Source organism: Ranitomeya variabilis, chromosome 4 (genome assembly GCF_051348905.1).
Source record: "Ranitomeya variabilis isolate aRanVar5 chromosome 4, aRanVar5.hap1, whole genome shotgun sequence".
NCBI lineage: Eukaryota > Metazoa > Chordata > Amphibia > Anura > Dendrobatidae > Ranitomeya > Ranitomeya variabilis.
The window spans coordinates 414,045,796-414,062,015 of record NC_135235.1 but is presented as its reverse complement, the minus strand read 5'-3'; the positions used below and the strand labels follow the sequence as shown (position 1 = coordinate 414,062,015).

Here is a 16,220-nt window from a genome sequence, read left to right as displayed (position 1 = left end):
AGAGGCCCAGCGCCTGCACACTGCAGGACTTTGCTCTACCCTCAACAGGGGAAGATAAGTACGCCTGGGCAGGAGGGTGATTCCGGGGAGCCTGTGTGGATGACGCAGTGACACGTTATCCACATGAAGCAAGCAGGAGGAAGGGGATCGTAAGACGATGGGAGGTTCTGAACCAAGAAGAGCGACACCCATTGGACCGGACCGCCCTGCAGGTGAGTATAATAAAAGGTATTTTTCTTCTCTTACAGGTTGGATCGGGGCTTATATATAGCATTATAGAAGGCTGTATATAAGCCCTGAAAGCAGGTGGCCGTAACTTGTATTGGCCAAACCTGGAGACAGGTTTCCTTTAAGAATATAAAAAAAGGCTACTCTCCTGTGTGAATTTTTGGTGCCTAACAAAATATGATTTCATTAAAAAAGGTTTCCCTCATTCTAAACATGAAAATGGCTTCTCCCCTGTATGAGTTCTCTGGTGCTTAACCAAATCGGATTTCCGGTAAAAACATTTTTCACATTCTGAACATGAAAAAGGTTTCTCCCCTGTGTGAGTTCTCTGGTGAATAAGAAAAGTTGATTTATTCACAAAACATTTCCCGCAATCTGAACATGAAAAAGTCTTCTTCCCTGTGTGGGTTCTCTGGTGCTTAACCAAATATGATTTCTGGTTAAAACATTTTCCACATTCTAAACATGAAAAAGGCTTCTCCCCTGTGTGAGTTCTCTGGTGGCCATCAAGATGTGCTTTTCGGATAAAACATTTCCCACAATCGGAACATGAAAAAGGCTTCTCCCCTGTGTGGATTCTCTGGTGGTCATCAAGATGTGTTTTACGGATAAAACATTTCCCACAATCTGTACATGAAAAAGGCTTCTCCCCTGTGTGGATTCTCTGGTGCTTAACCAAATCTGATTTCTGGATAAAACATTTCCTACAATCTGAACATGAAAAAGGCTTTTCCCCTGTGTGGGTTCTCTGGTGCTTAATCAAATATGATTTCTGGATAAAACATTTCCCACAATCTGAACATAAATAAGGCTTCTCCCCTGTGTGGGTTTTATGGTGCCTAACCAAATCTGATTTCTGGATAAAATATTTCCCACACTCTGAACAGGAAAAATGCTTCTCTCCTGTGTGGGTTCTCTGGTGCTTAACCAAATATAATTTCAGTTTAAAACATTTCCCACATTCTGAACATGAAAAAGGTTTCTCCCCTGTGTGGGTTCTGTGGTGGCCATCAAGATGCACTTTCTGGTTAAAACATTTCCCACATTCTGAACATGAAAAAGGCTTTTCACCTGTGTGGGTTCTCTGGTGGCCATTAAGATGCGCTTTCTGGTTAAAACATTTCCCACATTCTGAACATAAAAAAGGCTTTTCCCCTGTGTGGGTTCTCTGGTGGCCATCAAGATGAGCTTTCTGGTTAAAACATTTCCCACATTCTGAACATGAAAAAGGCTTTTCCCCGGTGTGAGTTCTGTGGTGACTAAGAAAAGTTGATTTATTCACAAAACATTTCCCACAATCTGAACATGAAAAAATCTTCTCCCCTGTGTGGGTTCTCTGGTGCTTAACCAAATATGATTTCTGGATAAAACATTTCTCGCATTCTGAACATGAAAAAGGCTTCTCCCCTGTGTTGCTTCTCTGTTGGCCATCAAAATGTACTTTTTGGTTAAAACATTTCCCACATTCTGAACATGAAAAAGGCTTTTCCCCTGTGTGAGTTCCCTGGTGACTAACAAAATCTGATTTCTGGTTAAAACATCCTCCACACTTAGAACAAGAAAATCTTTTCTCTGTTGTGTGAATTTTTTGAGGTTTAAAAAAAGACTTTTCAAGGGGAAAACTGTTTCTATATTCTGAAGGTGAAAATGCCTTTTTTGATTTAGGAGTAGTTTGTTTTTTAATGCTTATTTTTTTTCTTTGATTTTCCTCATTTGCCAGTAATGAATAAGAAGTTAGGACATGTTTCAAAGGATCAGATGACAGATCTTTGCTGTGAAGGGATGATGGTATATCTGGAGTAATGGTATTCACTTCAATTGTATCCTGTGGGATCTCAAGATGAACGGATTTAAAAATTGAAGATGTCAGCTGTCCCTCTGATCTCCTGGTACAGTCATCTGCTAAGATAAAGACAAATATTTTTAAATAAAATATTCTTGAATTTTATATTTTTAAACATTTCTACTTAAACTATCTGTAAAAATGGCAAGTGTTTTAAAAATATTGAATTATTCATCAAGACAATGACAGTTCACAGTCTAAAAGAAAACCTCATAGCATGAATCAGTGGGGTGTGCTGTTCAACTGTTTGTTCATTCTGCTTGAAAAAATATTGAATAAAAAGCCACCACACAATGTTTTATAGGTGAAAATTAATCCCAATAAAGACTTCTACCCATCTCACAAAAAAACAAGTACCCACTCAGATCCATTATCTGTCACTGGAAAAAGTCTTAGTTACTTACCAGTAACGGTATTTTTCAGAGCCCATGACAGCACCACGGGAGAGGGGATCCTCCCTTCCTCCCTTCAGGGACAGGAAACCTACAGATACAAAAGGGCGCCACCTCTCCCACACATCAGTTGGATTACAGAGCCCGAGAAGACTATGGTTAATAGCAATAACATCTACAATACTCTAACACCGAACAATTTCACACACAAGAAAACTTATAAGAAGAAGTGCACACCCACACGTGAAGGGAGGGAATCGAAGGGTGCTGTCATGCTCTCCGAAAAATGGCGTTACCAAAAAGACTTTATTTGATCTCCCATGACAGCAACACGAGAGAATTATAGAGATATAACTGCCTTAGGGAGGGACCACAACCTGCAGCACTCTTATACCGAAGGTGAGATCTGAGGAAGCACCCATATCCAACCTATAATGATTATAAAAGGTGGAAGGAGAAGACCATGTAGCTGCCTTACATATCTGGTCGATGGAGATCTCCGACCTCTCTGCCCATGAAATTGCCATGGCTCGAGTGGAATGCGCCCTTAGCCCCTTCGGTGCTGGCCTGCCACTTGATATACAGTATATGCTAAAGAAATAGCCTCTCTAATCCACCTAGCTAAAGTACTCCTTGACACTAAGACTCTTCCTGGTGCCCTGGAAGGATACAAACAAGGCATTGTCCTTCTTCCAAGGATCAGTGACCGATAGATACTCTAGCAGGCATCTTTTAACATCTAAAGTATGGAGCTTCCTTTCTTTCTGGTTAGTAGGATTGGGGAGGAAAGGGAGAACCATCTCCTGCGACCTGTGGAATCTGGAGGCTACCTTGGGCAAGTAAGCTGGATCTGGCCTAAGCACCACCCTGTCATCCAGGAACTGTGTATATGGAGGGACTCTAGAAAGAGCCTGGAGATCACTCACACTCCGCGCCAATGTTAATGTGACCAAGAAGGTTACCTTGAGGGAGAGCACTTTCACTGAGGCTGAGATAATGAGCTCAAACGGGCTCAGTCATGGCTGTAAGAAGCAAGTTCAAGTCCCACGGCATAATCCTTTCTTTATGAATCCGTCTAGATTTGCTTGACTTAAATCTGGCCACCCAGTAAGTACTTGCGATGTCACAGCTAAATAAGGCCCTGGTGGTTGATGTAGGCCACGGCCACCTGATTGTCAGAGAGGATCCTTACGTGATGACCCTGCAGGTATATAAGGAGCCCTTTAACTGCCAGTTCTACTGCCATTAGCTCCTTCGGGTTAGATGAACTCACTAAATGTTGTTCCCATAGGCCCTGGACTACGACCTCCCCTACCGTGGTCTGTCTCTATAAGGATGGCTCTAAAAGGATAAAGCTGAAATGTGCCAGAAAAATAACCCCGTTTTAGATGCTTCATTATTATTATTACTATGCTTCACTATTACCATCAATCTGACAATTGATCTGCTTCATCCTCAGGTATGTCCACTGGCTGCAATACCATCACCCATCTTTCCTGACCCCAATCACCCTGTATCTGTTTGCTATTACTGTTTTCTCACCTTAATTCCTTGATGCCAACACACAGTTGGCTTTATCTGTCCATTTGGATCTGACTATTTCCTGTTTGTATTTTTGCTTCTGACGTCTAATTAATCTTCTCCTGTGCCTGTGATCAGTCTCCCTGCTGCCCCTCCCTCCTGATCACACCTGGCCTATTTCATGTGCACTTAGCTGGCTATAAATGCAGAGTCACAGGTCTGTCCTGACTGTGGTCTGTCTCTATAAGGATGGCACTAACAGGATAAAGCTGAAATATGCCAGAAATGAGAAAGAAGTGAACAGAAAGTACGACTAACCACTGTTAATAAATGTACTAAACTTATTTTTCTTTCCTCCACATGCTGACATATGCTTTAACAGTTTTGGCTCCATTACTCCTCACTCTCCTTCACTATCCCCAAACCTCAGCACCCTCAAGCCAAGTAATAATCTCTCCTTCCCTCTTGCCCCCCACCTGACCTCCTCCGCTGACCTGCTCCTCAACCTCAGATCTCTCCTAATAAAGCACAAAACAAGCTGCCCACTCTCCTTCTCCCACCTGCTCTGACTCTCTCTGCTTCTCCTCACTGCTGGCGACATATTTCTCAATCCTGGACCCCACAGCTCATACCTCCCATTACCCCTTCCTATCGCTCCCAACCCCAATATAAACACCCAAAATCTTGCCCACCTGAATTCCGTGCCCTTGACGCCCACCACTCTGCTACCTCTCTGGATCACTCTGGAATGCCCGCTCCATCTGCAATAAACTCCACGTGATTCATGACCTCTTTACCTCTTGTAATCTTTCCTTTCTGGGCATCACCGAAACATGGTTGACACCCTCTGACACAGCCTCCCCTGCTGCACTATATTACGGTGGCCTTCACTTCACCGACACTCCTCGCCCCGGCAACAGACCTTCTCCTTTCTTCCGACTGTACCTTTAACCCAATCCCACCTCTAGCCTGCCTTATTCTCCCCTATTTTTTAAGTCCACTCTGTCCACATCTACTCTCCCTGCAACCTCCAAATGGCCGTCATATACCGATCTGCAGGCCCGACCACTGCCTTTATTGACCAATTCTCCACCTGGCTCCTTCACTTTCTGTCTGCTGACATTCCCATCATCATCATGGGTGACTTCAACATCCCATTGACACCCACCAGCAGCCTCCAAATTCCTGTACCTTACTTCATCTTTTGGACTTACTCAGTGGTCCTCCTCAGCCACCCACACAGACGGACATACATTAGACCTGGTCTTCACCCATCTCTGCTCCCTATCTAACTTCACAACCTCCCCTCTCCCTCTATCTGACCACCATCAACTCATTTTCTCATCTCTGTCCTCCTCACCTGTCACCCATGTCCAGCAACATGCAAACCCCTGCAGAAACCTCGCACACCCTGACACCTACATGCTCTCTGACTCTATCCTACTACTGGCATCCATATCCTCACTCCAATGCCACACTTGCATCAGCCATCGACTCGGTCGCCCCTGTCATGCAAAGCAGAGTGCGACAAATCAATAGACAACCCTGGCACAATAACATCACTAAAAAGCTTCGGCAAGTATCCAGAATTGCAGAAAGGCGTTGGAAGAAAATGCACTCGTAAGATGATTTCACTGCACTCAAACAAGCAACACTCGCATTCAAATCAGCTCTCACCTCTGCTAAACATGCCTATTTTACATCCCTCATATCTTCTTTATCCCACAACCCCAAACAGTTGTTCAACCCTTTTAACTCCCGCCTCCGCCCACCACTGCCCCCTTCAAGTTCCCTAATCGTTGCCGAGGACTTTGCCACGTACTTCAAAAATAAGATAGACCAAACAAGGCAAGTTTTTGTTGTCAAACCATCACAACCCCTTTGTATTCCAGACCAATGCCCTAACCCCATAACTTCCCTCTCCAAAATGACTGAAGGGGAGCTTGCTCATCTTCTTTCCAAATCACACCTCACCATTTGTGCGCTTGACCCCATCCCATCTCCTCCCCAACCTCACCATTACACTAATCCCATTCCTAACCCATTTCTTCACCTATTACTAACTTCTAGTACCTTCCCCTCTGCTTTCAAACATGCCACAATCACACTTAATCTCAAAAAGCCATCCACTGACCAGAGCGCTATGTCCAGCTATCACCCCATATCTTTGCTCCCATTTGCTTCCAAACTCCTTGAGCAGCACGTCCATTCTGAACTTTCCTCTCACTTTGCATCTAACTCTCTCTTCGACAACCTACAATCTGGCTTCCGTCCCCAGCATTCCACTGAGACTGCCCTGACCAAAATTACTAATAATCTACTTACAGCCAAATCTAACAGACAAATCTCTATACTCTTCCTTCTAGACCTGTCCTCTGCCTTCGACACAGTTGACCACTGCCTCCTACTACAGATCCTCTCTTCCTTTGGTGTCAAAGACCTTGCCCTATCTTGGATCTCCTCATACCTTACCAACCTCACATTTATCATTTCCTACTCCCATACTACCTCTTCATCTCACCCCCTCTCTGTTGGTGTCCCTCAAGACTCTGTCCTAGGACCCTAACTCTTCTCCATCTATACACTTGGCCTGTGACAACTCAAAGTCCTATGACTTTCAGTACATCTATATGCTGATGACACTCAGATCTACCTCTCTGGCCCAGATGTCACCTCTCTGCTCTCCAGAATCCCAGAGTGTCTATCAGCCATATCCTACTTCTCCTCTTGCTTCCTCATGCTCAATGTGGACAAATCTGAACTAATTATCTTTCCTCCATCTCGCATATCTTCCCTACCTGATCTATCTATCAAAATGAATGAAATCACACTTTCCCCTGTCCCCAAAATCCACTGCCTCGGAGTAACCCTTAACTCTGCCCTGTCCTTCAAACCGCACATCCAAGCTCTCGCCACCTCCTGTCGCCTCCAGCTCAAAAATATTTCCAGAATCCGTCCTTTCCTCAACCGTCACTCTACCAAAATGCTTGTGCATGCCCTAATCATCTCCCACCTCGACTACTTCAATATACTCCTCTATGGCCTACCTTCTAACACTCTTGCACCCCTCCAGTCTGTCCTAACTCTGCTGCCCGACTAATTAATCTCTCTACTCGCTATACTCCTGCTTCCCCTCTTTGCAAATCCCTTCACTGGCTACCAATTTCCCAGTGTATCCAATTTAAACTACTAACACTGACCTACAAAGCCATCCATAACCTTTCTCCTCCATATATTTCCAAACTAATCTCTCAATATCCTCACTCACGTAATCTCCGGTCCTCCCAAGACCACCTCCTCTCCTCTACGCTTACTCGCTCCTCACCCACTGGAATTCTGTGCCCCAACATGTCCGGTTATCCACCACATTTGGATCCTTCAAAAGAAACCTGAAAACTCACCTCTTCAAGAAAGCTTACAACCTGTAATGACCACCTCATCACCATCAGAGCTACTGCAACCCCTGACCTACTGTCTCCTTCCCCATAATCCTGTGGAATGTAAGCCCGCAAGGGCAGGGTCTTCTTCCCTCTGTACCAGTCTGTCAGTTAGTTTGTTTATTGTAAGTGATATTTGTATTTTGATGTAACCCCTTCTGATGTACAGCACCATGGAATTAATGGTGCTATATAAATAAATAATATGATAAGCACATTACCCATGCTCAGTTTCCTCAGAAAAGAGGTGAGCTACACTTTAAAAAAAAAAAAAAAAAATTATATATATACATACATAAACAAATATACTGATCCCATAGCTAAATAAGTTATGTATAAAAAAAAAAGAAAAAAGTGTTATATGAAAAAACAATAAAAAGATCTTTTTATTTAACCCCTTTCTGCCAATGGACATGCTACTCCGTCCATGTGGGGTGGGCCCTAATTCCCAAGGACGGAATAGTACGTCCAGCGCGATCGGCCGCGCTCACGGGGGGAGCGCGGCCGATCGCGGCCGGTTGTCAGCTGCCTATCGCAGCTGACATCCGGCACAATGTGCCAGGAGCGGTCACGGACCGCCCCCGACACATTAACCCCCGGCACACCGCGATCAAACATGATCGCGGTGTGCCGGCGGTACAGGGAAGCATCGCGCAGGGAGGGGGCTCCCTGCGTGCTTCCCTGAGACCCCCGAAGCAACGCGATGTGATCGCGTTGCTGCGAGGGTCTCTTACCTCGTATCCCTGCAGGCCCCGGATCCAAAATGGCCGCGGGGCTGCATCCGGGTCCTGCAGGGATTACTTCCGGGTGCAGATGAAAGCTGCAGCCTGCACTGCTGGAAGTAAGATCGCCGATTTGACAGAGTGCTGTGCAAACTGTCAAATCGGCGATCTGTGATGTCCCCCCCTGGGACAAAGTAAAAAAAAAAAAATTTCCACATGTGTAAAAAAAAAAAGAAAAAAAAAATTCCTAAATAAAGAAAAAAAAATATATTATTCCCATAAATACATTTCTTTATCTAAATTTAAAAAAAAAATCAAACAATAAAAGTACATATATTTAGTATCGCCGCGTCCGTAACGACCCCACCTATAAAACTATATCACTAGTTAACCCCTTCAGTCAACACCGTAAAAAAAAAAAAAAAACCGAGGCAAAAAACAACGCTTTATTCTCATACCGCCAAACAAAAAGTGGAATAACACGCGATCAAAAAGACGGATATAAATATCCATGGTACCACTGAAAACGTCATCTTGTCCCGCAAAAAACGAGCCGCCATACAGTATAATCAGCGAAAAAATTAAAAAGTTATAGTATTCAGAATAAAGCGATGCCAAAATAATTATTTTTTCTATAAAATAGTTTTTATCGTATAAAAGTGCCAAAACACAAAAAAAATTATATAAATCAGTTATCGCTGTAATCGTACTGACCCAAAGAATAAAACTACTTTATCCATTTTACCAAACGTGGAACGGTATAAACGCCTTCCCCAAAAGAAATTCATGAATAGCTGGTTTTTGGTCATTCTGCCTCACAAAAATCGGAATAAAAAGCGATCAAAAAATCTCCCATGCCCGAACAGGTTACCAATAAAAACGTCAACTCGTCCCGCAAAAAACAAGAACTCACATGACTCTGTGGACTCAAATATGGAAAAATTATAGCTCTCAAAATGTGGTAACGCAAAAAATATTTTTTGCAATAAAAAGCGTCTTTCAGTGTGTGACAGCTGCCAATCATAAACATCCGCTAAAAAACCCGCTATAAAAGTAAATCAAACCCCCCCTTCATCACCCCCTTAGTTAGCGAAAAATAAAAAAAATTTAAAAATGTATTTATTTCCATTTTCCCATTAGGGTTAGAGCTAGGGTTAGGGTTGGGGCTAGGGTTAAGGCTACAGTTAGGGTTGGGGCTAAAGTTAGGGTTAGGGTTGGGGCTAAAGTTAGGGTTAGGGTTTGGATTACATTTACGGTTGGGAATAGGGTTGGGATTAGGGTTAGGGGTGTTTCTGGGTTAGAGGTGTGGTTAGGGTTACCGTTGGGATTAGGGTTAGGGGTGTGTTTGGATTAGGGTTTCAGTTATAATTGCGGGGTTTCCACTGTTTATGCACATCAGGGGCTCTCCAAACGCGACATGGCGTCCAATCTCAATTCCAGCCAATACTGAGTTGAAAAAGTAAAACAGTGCTCCTTCCCTTCCGAGCTCTCCCGTGCGCCCAAACAGGGGTTTACCCCAACATATGGGGTATCAGCGTACTCGGAACACATTGGAAAACAACTTTTGGGGTCCAATTTCTCCTGTTACCCTTAGGAAAATACAAAACTGGGGGCTAAAAAATAATTTTTGTGGAAAAAAAAATATTTTTTATTTGCATGGCTCTGCGTTATAAACTGTAGTGAAACACTTGGGGGTTCAAAGCTCTCACAACAAATCTAGATGAGTTCCTTAGGGGGTCTTCTTTCCAAAATGGTGTCACTTGTGGGGGGTTTCTACTGTTTAGGTACATTAGGGGCTCTGCAAACGCAATGTGACGCCTGCAGACCATTCCATCTAAGTCTGCATTCCAAATGGCGCTCCATCCCTTCCGAGCCCTTCCATGTACCCAAACGGTGGTTCCCCCCCACATATGGGGTATCAGCGTACTCAGGACAAATTGGACAACAACTTTTGGTGTCCAATTTCTCTTGTTACCCTTGGGAAAATACAAAACTGGGGGCTAAAAAATAATTTTTGTGGGAAAAAAGTTTTGTTTTATTTTTACGGCTCTGCATTATAAACTTCTGTGAAGCACTTGGTGGGTCAAAGTGCTCACCACACCTCTAGATAAGTTCCTTAGGGGGTCTACTTTCCAAAATGGTGTCAATTGTGGGGGGTTTCAATGTTTAGGCACATCAGTGGCTCTCCAAACGCAACATGGCGTCCCATCTCAATTCCTGTCAATTTTGCATTGAAAAGTCAAACGGCGCTCCTTCCCTTCCGAGCTCTCCCATGCGCCCAAACAGTGGTTTACCCCCACATATGGGGTATCAGCATACTCGACAAATTGTACAACAACTTTTGGGGTCCAATTTCTTCTCTTACCCTTGGGAAAATAAAAAATTGGGGGCGAAAAGATAATTTTTGTGAAAAAATATGATTTTTTATTTTTATGGTTCTGCATTATAAACTTCTGTGAAGCACTTGGTGGGTCAAAGTGCTCACCACACCTCTAGATAAGTTCCTTAGGGGGTCTACTTTCCAAAATGGTGTCACTTGTTAGGGGTTTCATTGTTTAGGCACATCAGGGGCTCTCCAAACGCAACATGGCGTCCCATCTCAATTCCAGTCAATTTTGCATTGAAAAGTCAAATGGCGCTCCTTCGCTTCTGAGCTCTGTCATGCGCCCAAACAGTGGTTTACCCCCACATATGTGGTATCGGCGTACTCAGGACAAATTGTACAACATCTTTTGGGGTCCATTTTCTCCCGTTACCCTTGGTAAAATAAAACAAATTGGAGCTGAAGTAAATTTTGTGTGAAAAAAAGTTAAATGTTCATTTTTATTTAAACATTCCAAAAATTCCTGTGAAACACCTAAAGGGTTAATAAACTTCTTGAATGTGGTTTTGAGCACCTTGAGGGGTGCAGTTTTTAGAATGGTGTCACACTTGGGTATTTTCTATCATATAGACCCCTGAAAATGACTTCAAATGAGATGTGGTCCCTAAAAAAAATGGTGTTGTAAAAATGAGAAATTGCTGGTCAAATTTTAACCCTTATAACTCCCTACCAAAAAAAAATTTGGGTTCCAAAATTGTGCTGATGTAAAGTAGACATGTGAGAAATGTTACTTATTAAGTATTTTGTGTGACATATCACTGTGATTTAATTGCATAAAAATTTAAAGTTGGAAAATTGCGAAATTTTCAAAGTTTTTGCCAAATTTCCGTTTTTTTCACAAATAAACGCAGGTAATATCAAAGAAATTTTACCACTATCATGAAGTACAATATGTTACGAGAAAACAGTGTCAGAATTACCAGGATCCGTTGAAGCGTTCCAGAGTTATAACCTCATAAAGGGACAGTGGTCAGAATTGTAAAAATTGGCCTGGTCATTAACGTGCAAACCACCCTTGGGGGTGAAGGGGTTAATTCAGACACGATAAAAACATGCATACGGAATTCTTAAAAGACAGAGTGCCTCAAACCAAAAAGGGCATGCACATGAGGAGATAGCTGGAGCACTCTGCGTCACTGTAAAAGGATATATATCCTGACACATACTTGTATCCTGTATCCAACTGCAGATATAAACATAAATGTATCCAATATAATACATTAATTGTGTAGATAGCAGGAAAGGTATACTATATTATTGTCTGGTACGGCAATGTATTAGCAAAAAGGGCATAATTTGTATTTGTAAAAAACCATGTGCAGCTATTGAATCAAAATAAAGCCATATAATAGCACATACCAGAGCTGCACTTGTGCCTATAATGTAACATATCCTGTACCATCTTAAAAAGCCAGTACCCTATGCCTAATACATATTACCGTACCTGTGTCGGCGCGGTCTCAAAAAATGAAATGCCCCGTGGCACGCTCAAACTCCTGACCCCAAATAAGGGAAATAGAAAAAACTGACATTCACATAATATTTCCCGATTGGGAAAGGCATTGTATCATTAGATCAAGCATGATTTCATACTGGATTTCTCAACCATCCAATTTATCCATATAGATCTTTGATACAGTCTTCAAAGTTCCACCAATCTGGTTAAGTGTCTCAAAGATCCAGCATCTGAAGTGGAGTCCTGAAGCAAACACTCCTGATGTCTTGTATATGCTATCCTGTAAGTCTGCCATCTACAGGGACTGCAGAAGTCGATGTTCCTCAAACTTGTGTCTGTATCTTGTTACCAGAATCAAAAGCGTCAGAACCATTTCCCCACACCATGGCCACATGGTCACCGATGAACATGAATATAAATTCCTATGCAGAAAAAAATACATTAAAAAAAGCACAAAAAAGGAAAACAATACAATATTATGCAAAAACGATTAAATAAAGAAAAAGATAAAAAACATGTGGGAAACACACCACAAAGATACTAAAATACTGATATACCAATAACACAAAGGGCTAACATATACTCGCATGGAAATTAAAGGAAAGAGTCATATGCACAATCACAAAAATGCCCCAAAACCAAGGTTCTCATTTAGACCTTGGGGGGGTCAAAGTGCCTAATCTATAAATCCAGCGGCTCTCAACCTGGGCTAAATTTTTACTTAAATCCCCACCTCTGGGTCCCCATTGTGATAATATCAATGCCCTTCACTTTCATGAGGTGAGGGTTGCATTGATGAAAGTTCTTATAGTGCCATTGGAAAGTCTTGAGAGGTGTACAAGAGGTGAAGATTTTGAGAACCAATCAAAAGAACTAGCAGCAAGATTTTTGGAACGAGGGTATAGTAAAAAAGGGATACGTAAAGGGTATCTACAGGCGAGTAATATATCCAGAAACTAACTTTTATATAGTAATAAAGCTAAGGGTGCCAATGATACTGATAACCTGTGATATACCGTATCTGGTTATCACAACAAATGGCGCCAATTTAAGGGGATTGTCAACAAACATTGGCTGATTTTGCTAATGGACCCGGTTCTAAAATCACTCTTACCCCCTACTCCATCTATTATAGCTAAAAGACCCGGGAATCTTCAAGATCATTTGGTGCACAGCCACTATGAGCCAACCAAAGAAATCAACAAATTGGATAAGACCAAAGCAGGGTTTTTCCCATGTGGCCATTGTAAAGCGTGTTGAAATTGTGTGAAGGCTAAAACTTACAGATTTTGATGGATCTAAGACATATGAGATAAAGAAATTCATTACCTGCACCTCAAAAGGTGTTATTTATCATCAACCTGCCCATGTGGCAAGATATATATAGGCCTGACTACCAGAGAATTGAGGGTCCGGGAGCATCATTTAGACATAGTAAAGGCTAAAACCGTGGAGGACAACACAACTCTCAAGACTATCCCGAGGCACTATAAGAACTTTCATCAATGCAACCCTCACCTCATGAAAGTGAAGGGCATTGATATTATCGCAATGGGACCCAGAGGTGGGGATTTAAGTAAAAATTTAGACCAGGTTGAGAGCCGCGGGATATATAGATTAGGCACTTTGGCCCCCCAGGTCTAAATGAGAACCTTGGTTTTGGGGCATTTTTGTGACTGTGCATATGACTATTTCCGCTAATTTCCATGCGAGTATATGTTAGCCCTTTGTCTTATTGGTATATCAGTATTTTAGTATCTTTGTGGTGGGTTTCCCACATTTTTTTTTATTTATATAATCCTTTTTGCATAATATTGCATTGTTTTCCTTTTTTTGTGCTTTTTTTAATGTATTTTTTTCTGCATAGGAATTTATATTCATGTTCATCGGTGACCATGTGGCCCTGGTGTGGGGAAATGGAAATGGTTCTGACGCTTTTGATTCTGGTAACAATATACAGACACAAGATTGAGGAACATCGACTTCTGCAGTCCCTGTAGATGCCAGACTTACAGGATATCATATACAAGATATCAGCAGTGTTTGCTTCAGGACACCACTTCAGATGCTGGATCTTTGAGACACTTAAATAACCAGATTGGTGGAACTTTAAAGACTGTATCAAAGATCTATATGGATAAATTGGATGGTTGATGGGGTATTGGAAGAGAAAAGAAAAAAACATACACTGAGAAATCCAGTATGAAATCATGCTTGATCTAATGATACAATGCCTTTCCCAATCAGGAAATAATATGTGGATGTCAGTTTTTTCTATTTCCCTTATTTGGGGTCGGGAATTCGAGCGTGCCACGGGGCATTTCATTTGTGGAGACAGCGCGGACACAGGTAACATGTACTAGGCATAGGGTACTGGCTTTTTAAGATGGTACAGGATATGTTACATTATAGGCACAAGTGCAGCTCTGGTATGTGCTATTATATGGCTTTATTTTGATTCAATAGCTGCACATGGTTTTTTACAAATACAAATTATGCCCTTTTTGCAAATACATTGCCGTACCAGACAATAATATAGTGTAACTTTACTGCTATCTACACAATTAATGTATTATATTGGAAACATTTATGTTTATATCTGCAGTTGGATACAGGATACAAGTATGTGTCAGATAATATATCCTTTTACAGTGACGCAGACTGCTCCAGCTTAATCTCCTCATGTGCATGTCTTTTTTGGTTTGAGGCACTCTGTCTTAAGAATTCTGTATGCATGTTTTTATCATGTCTGAATTAAATAAAAAGATCTTTTTATCGTTATCGTTTTTTATCTATACATAACTTATTTAGCTACGGGATCAGTATGTTTATAAATAAATAATAATAATAATAATAACAATAATAATAATAATAATAATAATATGTGCCCCCTAACCAGTAGTTTATGTAATTTTCCCAGGGAACCCCCCTGGACAGGTTATCCCGGTTTAACCACCACCTCAGGGTACGAATAGAAGCCGGGTACAAGGTCAGCAGTCCCTACAGGTACCCTCTAATACGTCCCATTGTAAGGTTCTTGCATGAAACTGCGCCCACCGGACCGCCAGGATGCAGGAGGTTAATGAACCTAACAGGGACATAGCCCGCCTAAGGGACATGGTGGGATTGTTTGATGCTCTCAAAACTTGGGGCCGAAGGTGAATCAACTTATCAGGCGGTAGATGACACTCCTGCCTCTCGGAGTCCAGAATGAGCCCCAGAAACTGCTGCACCTTTAAGGGTTGTAGCTGAGATTTTTTAATGTTCAGTAGCCACCCCAAGCGCTCCAGAGTGGACATCGTCCTCTCTACCTGATCTAAGCAATGATCTGTTGACCTGCTTACAATAAGAAAGTCGCCCAGGTAGGGAATAATCAGGACGTTGGTTTCAGGCAGATGAGCCAAGACCTCGGCAACTAACTTTGTAAAAACACGAGAGGCGAGCTCTAAACTGGAAATGTCTAACTGCCTCCCCCATGACTACGGCCACCTTGAAGAACCGCTGATGATCTGTGTGAATAGGCACGTGGTAGTATGCATCTTTTAGATCCAACACCACCATAATACAGTTTAAAAAAAATTAGTTTTATTGCAGAGCCAATCGATTCCATCTTGAAGGGGCGCACCACCAAGAACTCATTTAGAGCTCTTAGATTAAGTTAGTCCTAAAGGAGCCATCCAGTTTCCGAACCAGAAAGAGGGGGGAGTAGAATCCTCTACCCCTCTCTGACCCCGGAACCTCCACCAGGACCTCCTTATGACCTCAGCCCTGATGATATTAGACTATGCACCCAGTCACTATTGGTAATCCGGGACCAGGTTGGGTAGAAGGCAGACAGTCTACATGGGGGCCGCCAGTCATTGGGATGGTTTCTTACACTCTCGCAATGAGCCTCCAAACATGAACCCCGTACCTCTTTTCTTCCCCTCATCCCACCTGGCTTGGTCCCTGGAAGGCTTCCTACGATTAAACCTTCTTCTACTGAAGGGACGCTGGTAGGAAGGGATCAACAAGCTGGGGAATTTATTTTTATCATCCCCTGCCTTCTCCAGAAGCTCATCCAGGACCAGTCCAAAGAGGTACTCTTCTTCGCATGGAATGGAACAAAGTCTGGACCTTGCCTGAATATCCCCCAGCCAACACTTTAGCCATAATGCCTTCCGAACTGCATTAGAGAGGCCCGCTGTTCTAGCTGCCATCTTAACTGAATCCGCTGAGGCATCAGACAAAAACGCCGT

The 16,220-nt window shown here is 42.5% G+C and overlaps 1 protein-coding gene across 1 annotated transcript in view; it reads right to left on the bottom strand.

The window, feature by feature from the left end:
- Positions 1-302: 302 nt before the first annotated feature.
- The window catches only part of LOC143765019 (uncharacterized), a 76,586-nt gene continuing 60,668 nt past the window's right edge, over positions 303-16,220 (bottom strand). The window contains exon 11 of the mRNA XM_077251237.1: positions 303-2,130. Coding sequence (XP_077107352.1) covers positions 431-2,130 — 1,700 coding nt within the window. The 3' untranslated portion in view covers positions 303-430. The remainder of the gene's footprint in view (positions 2,131-16,220) is intronic.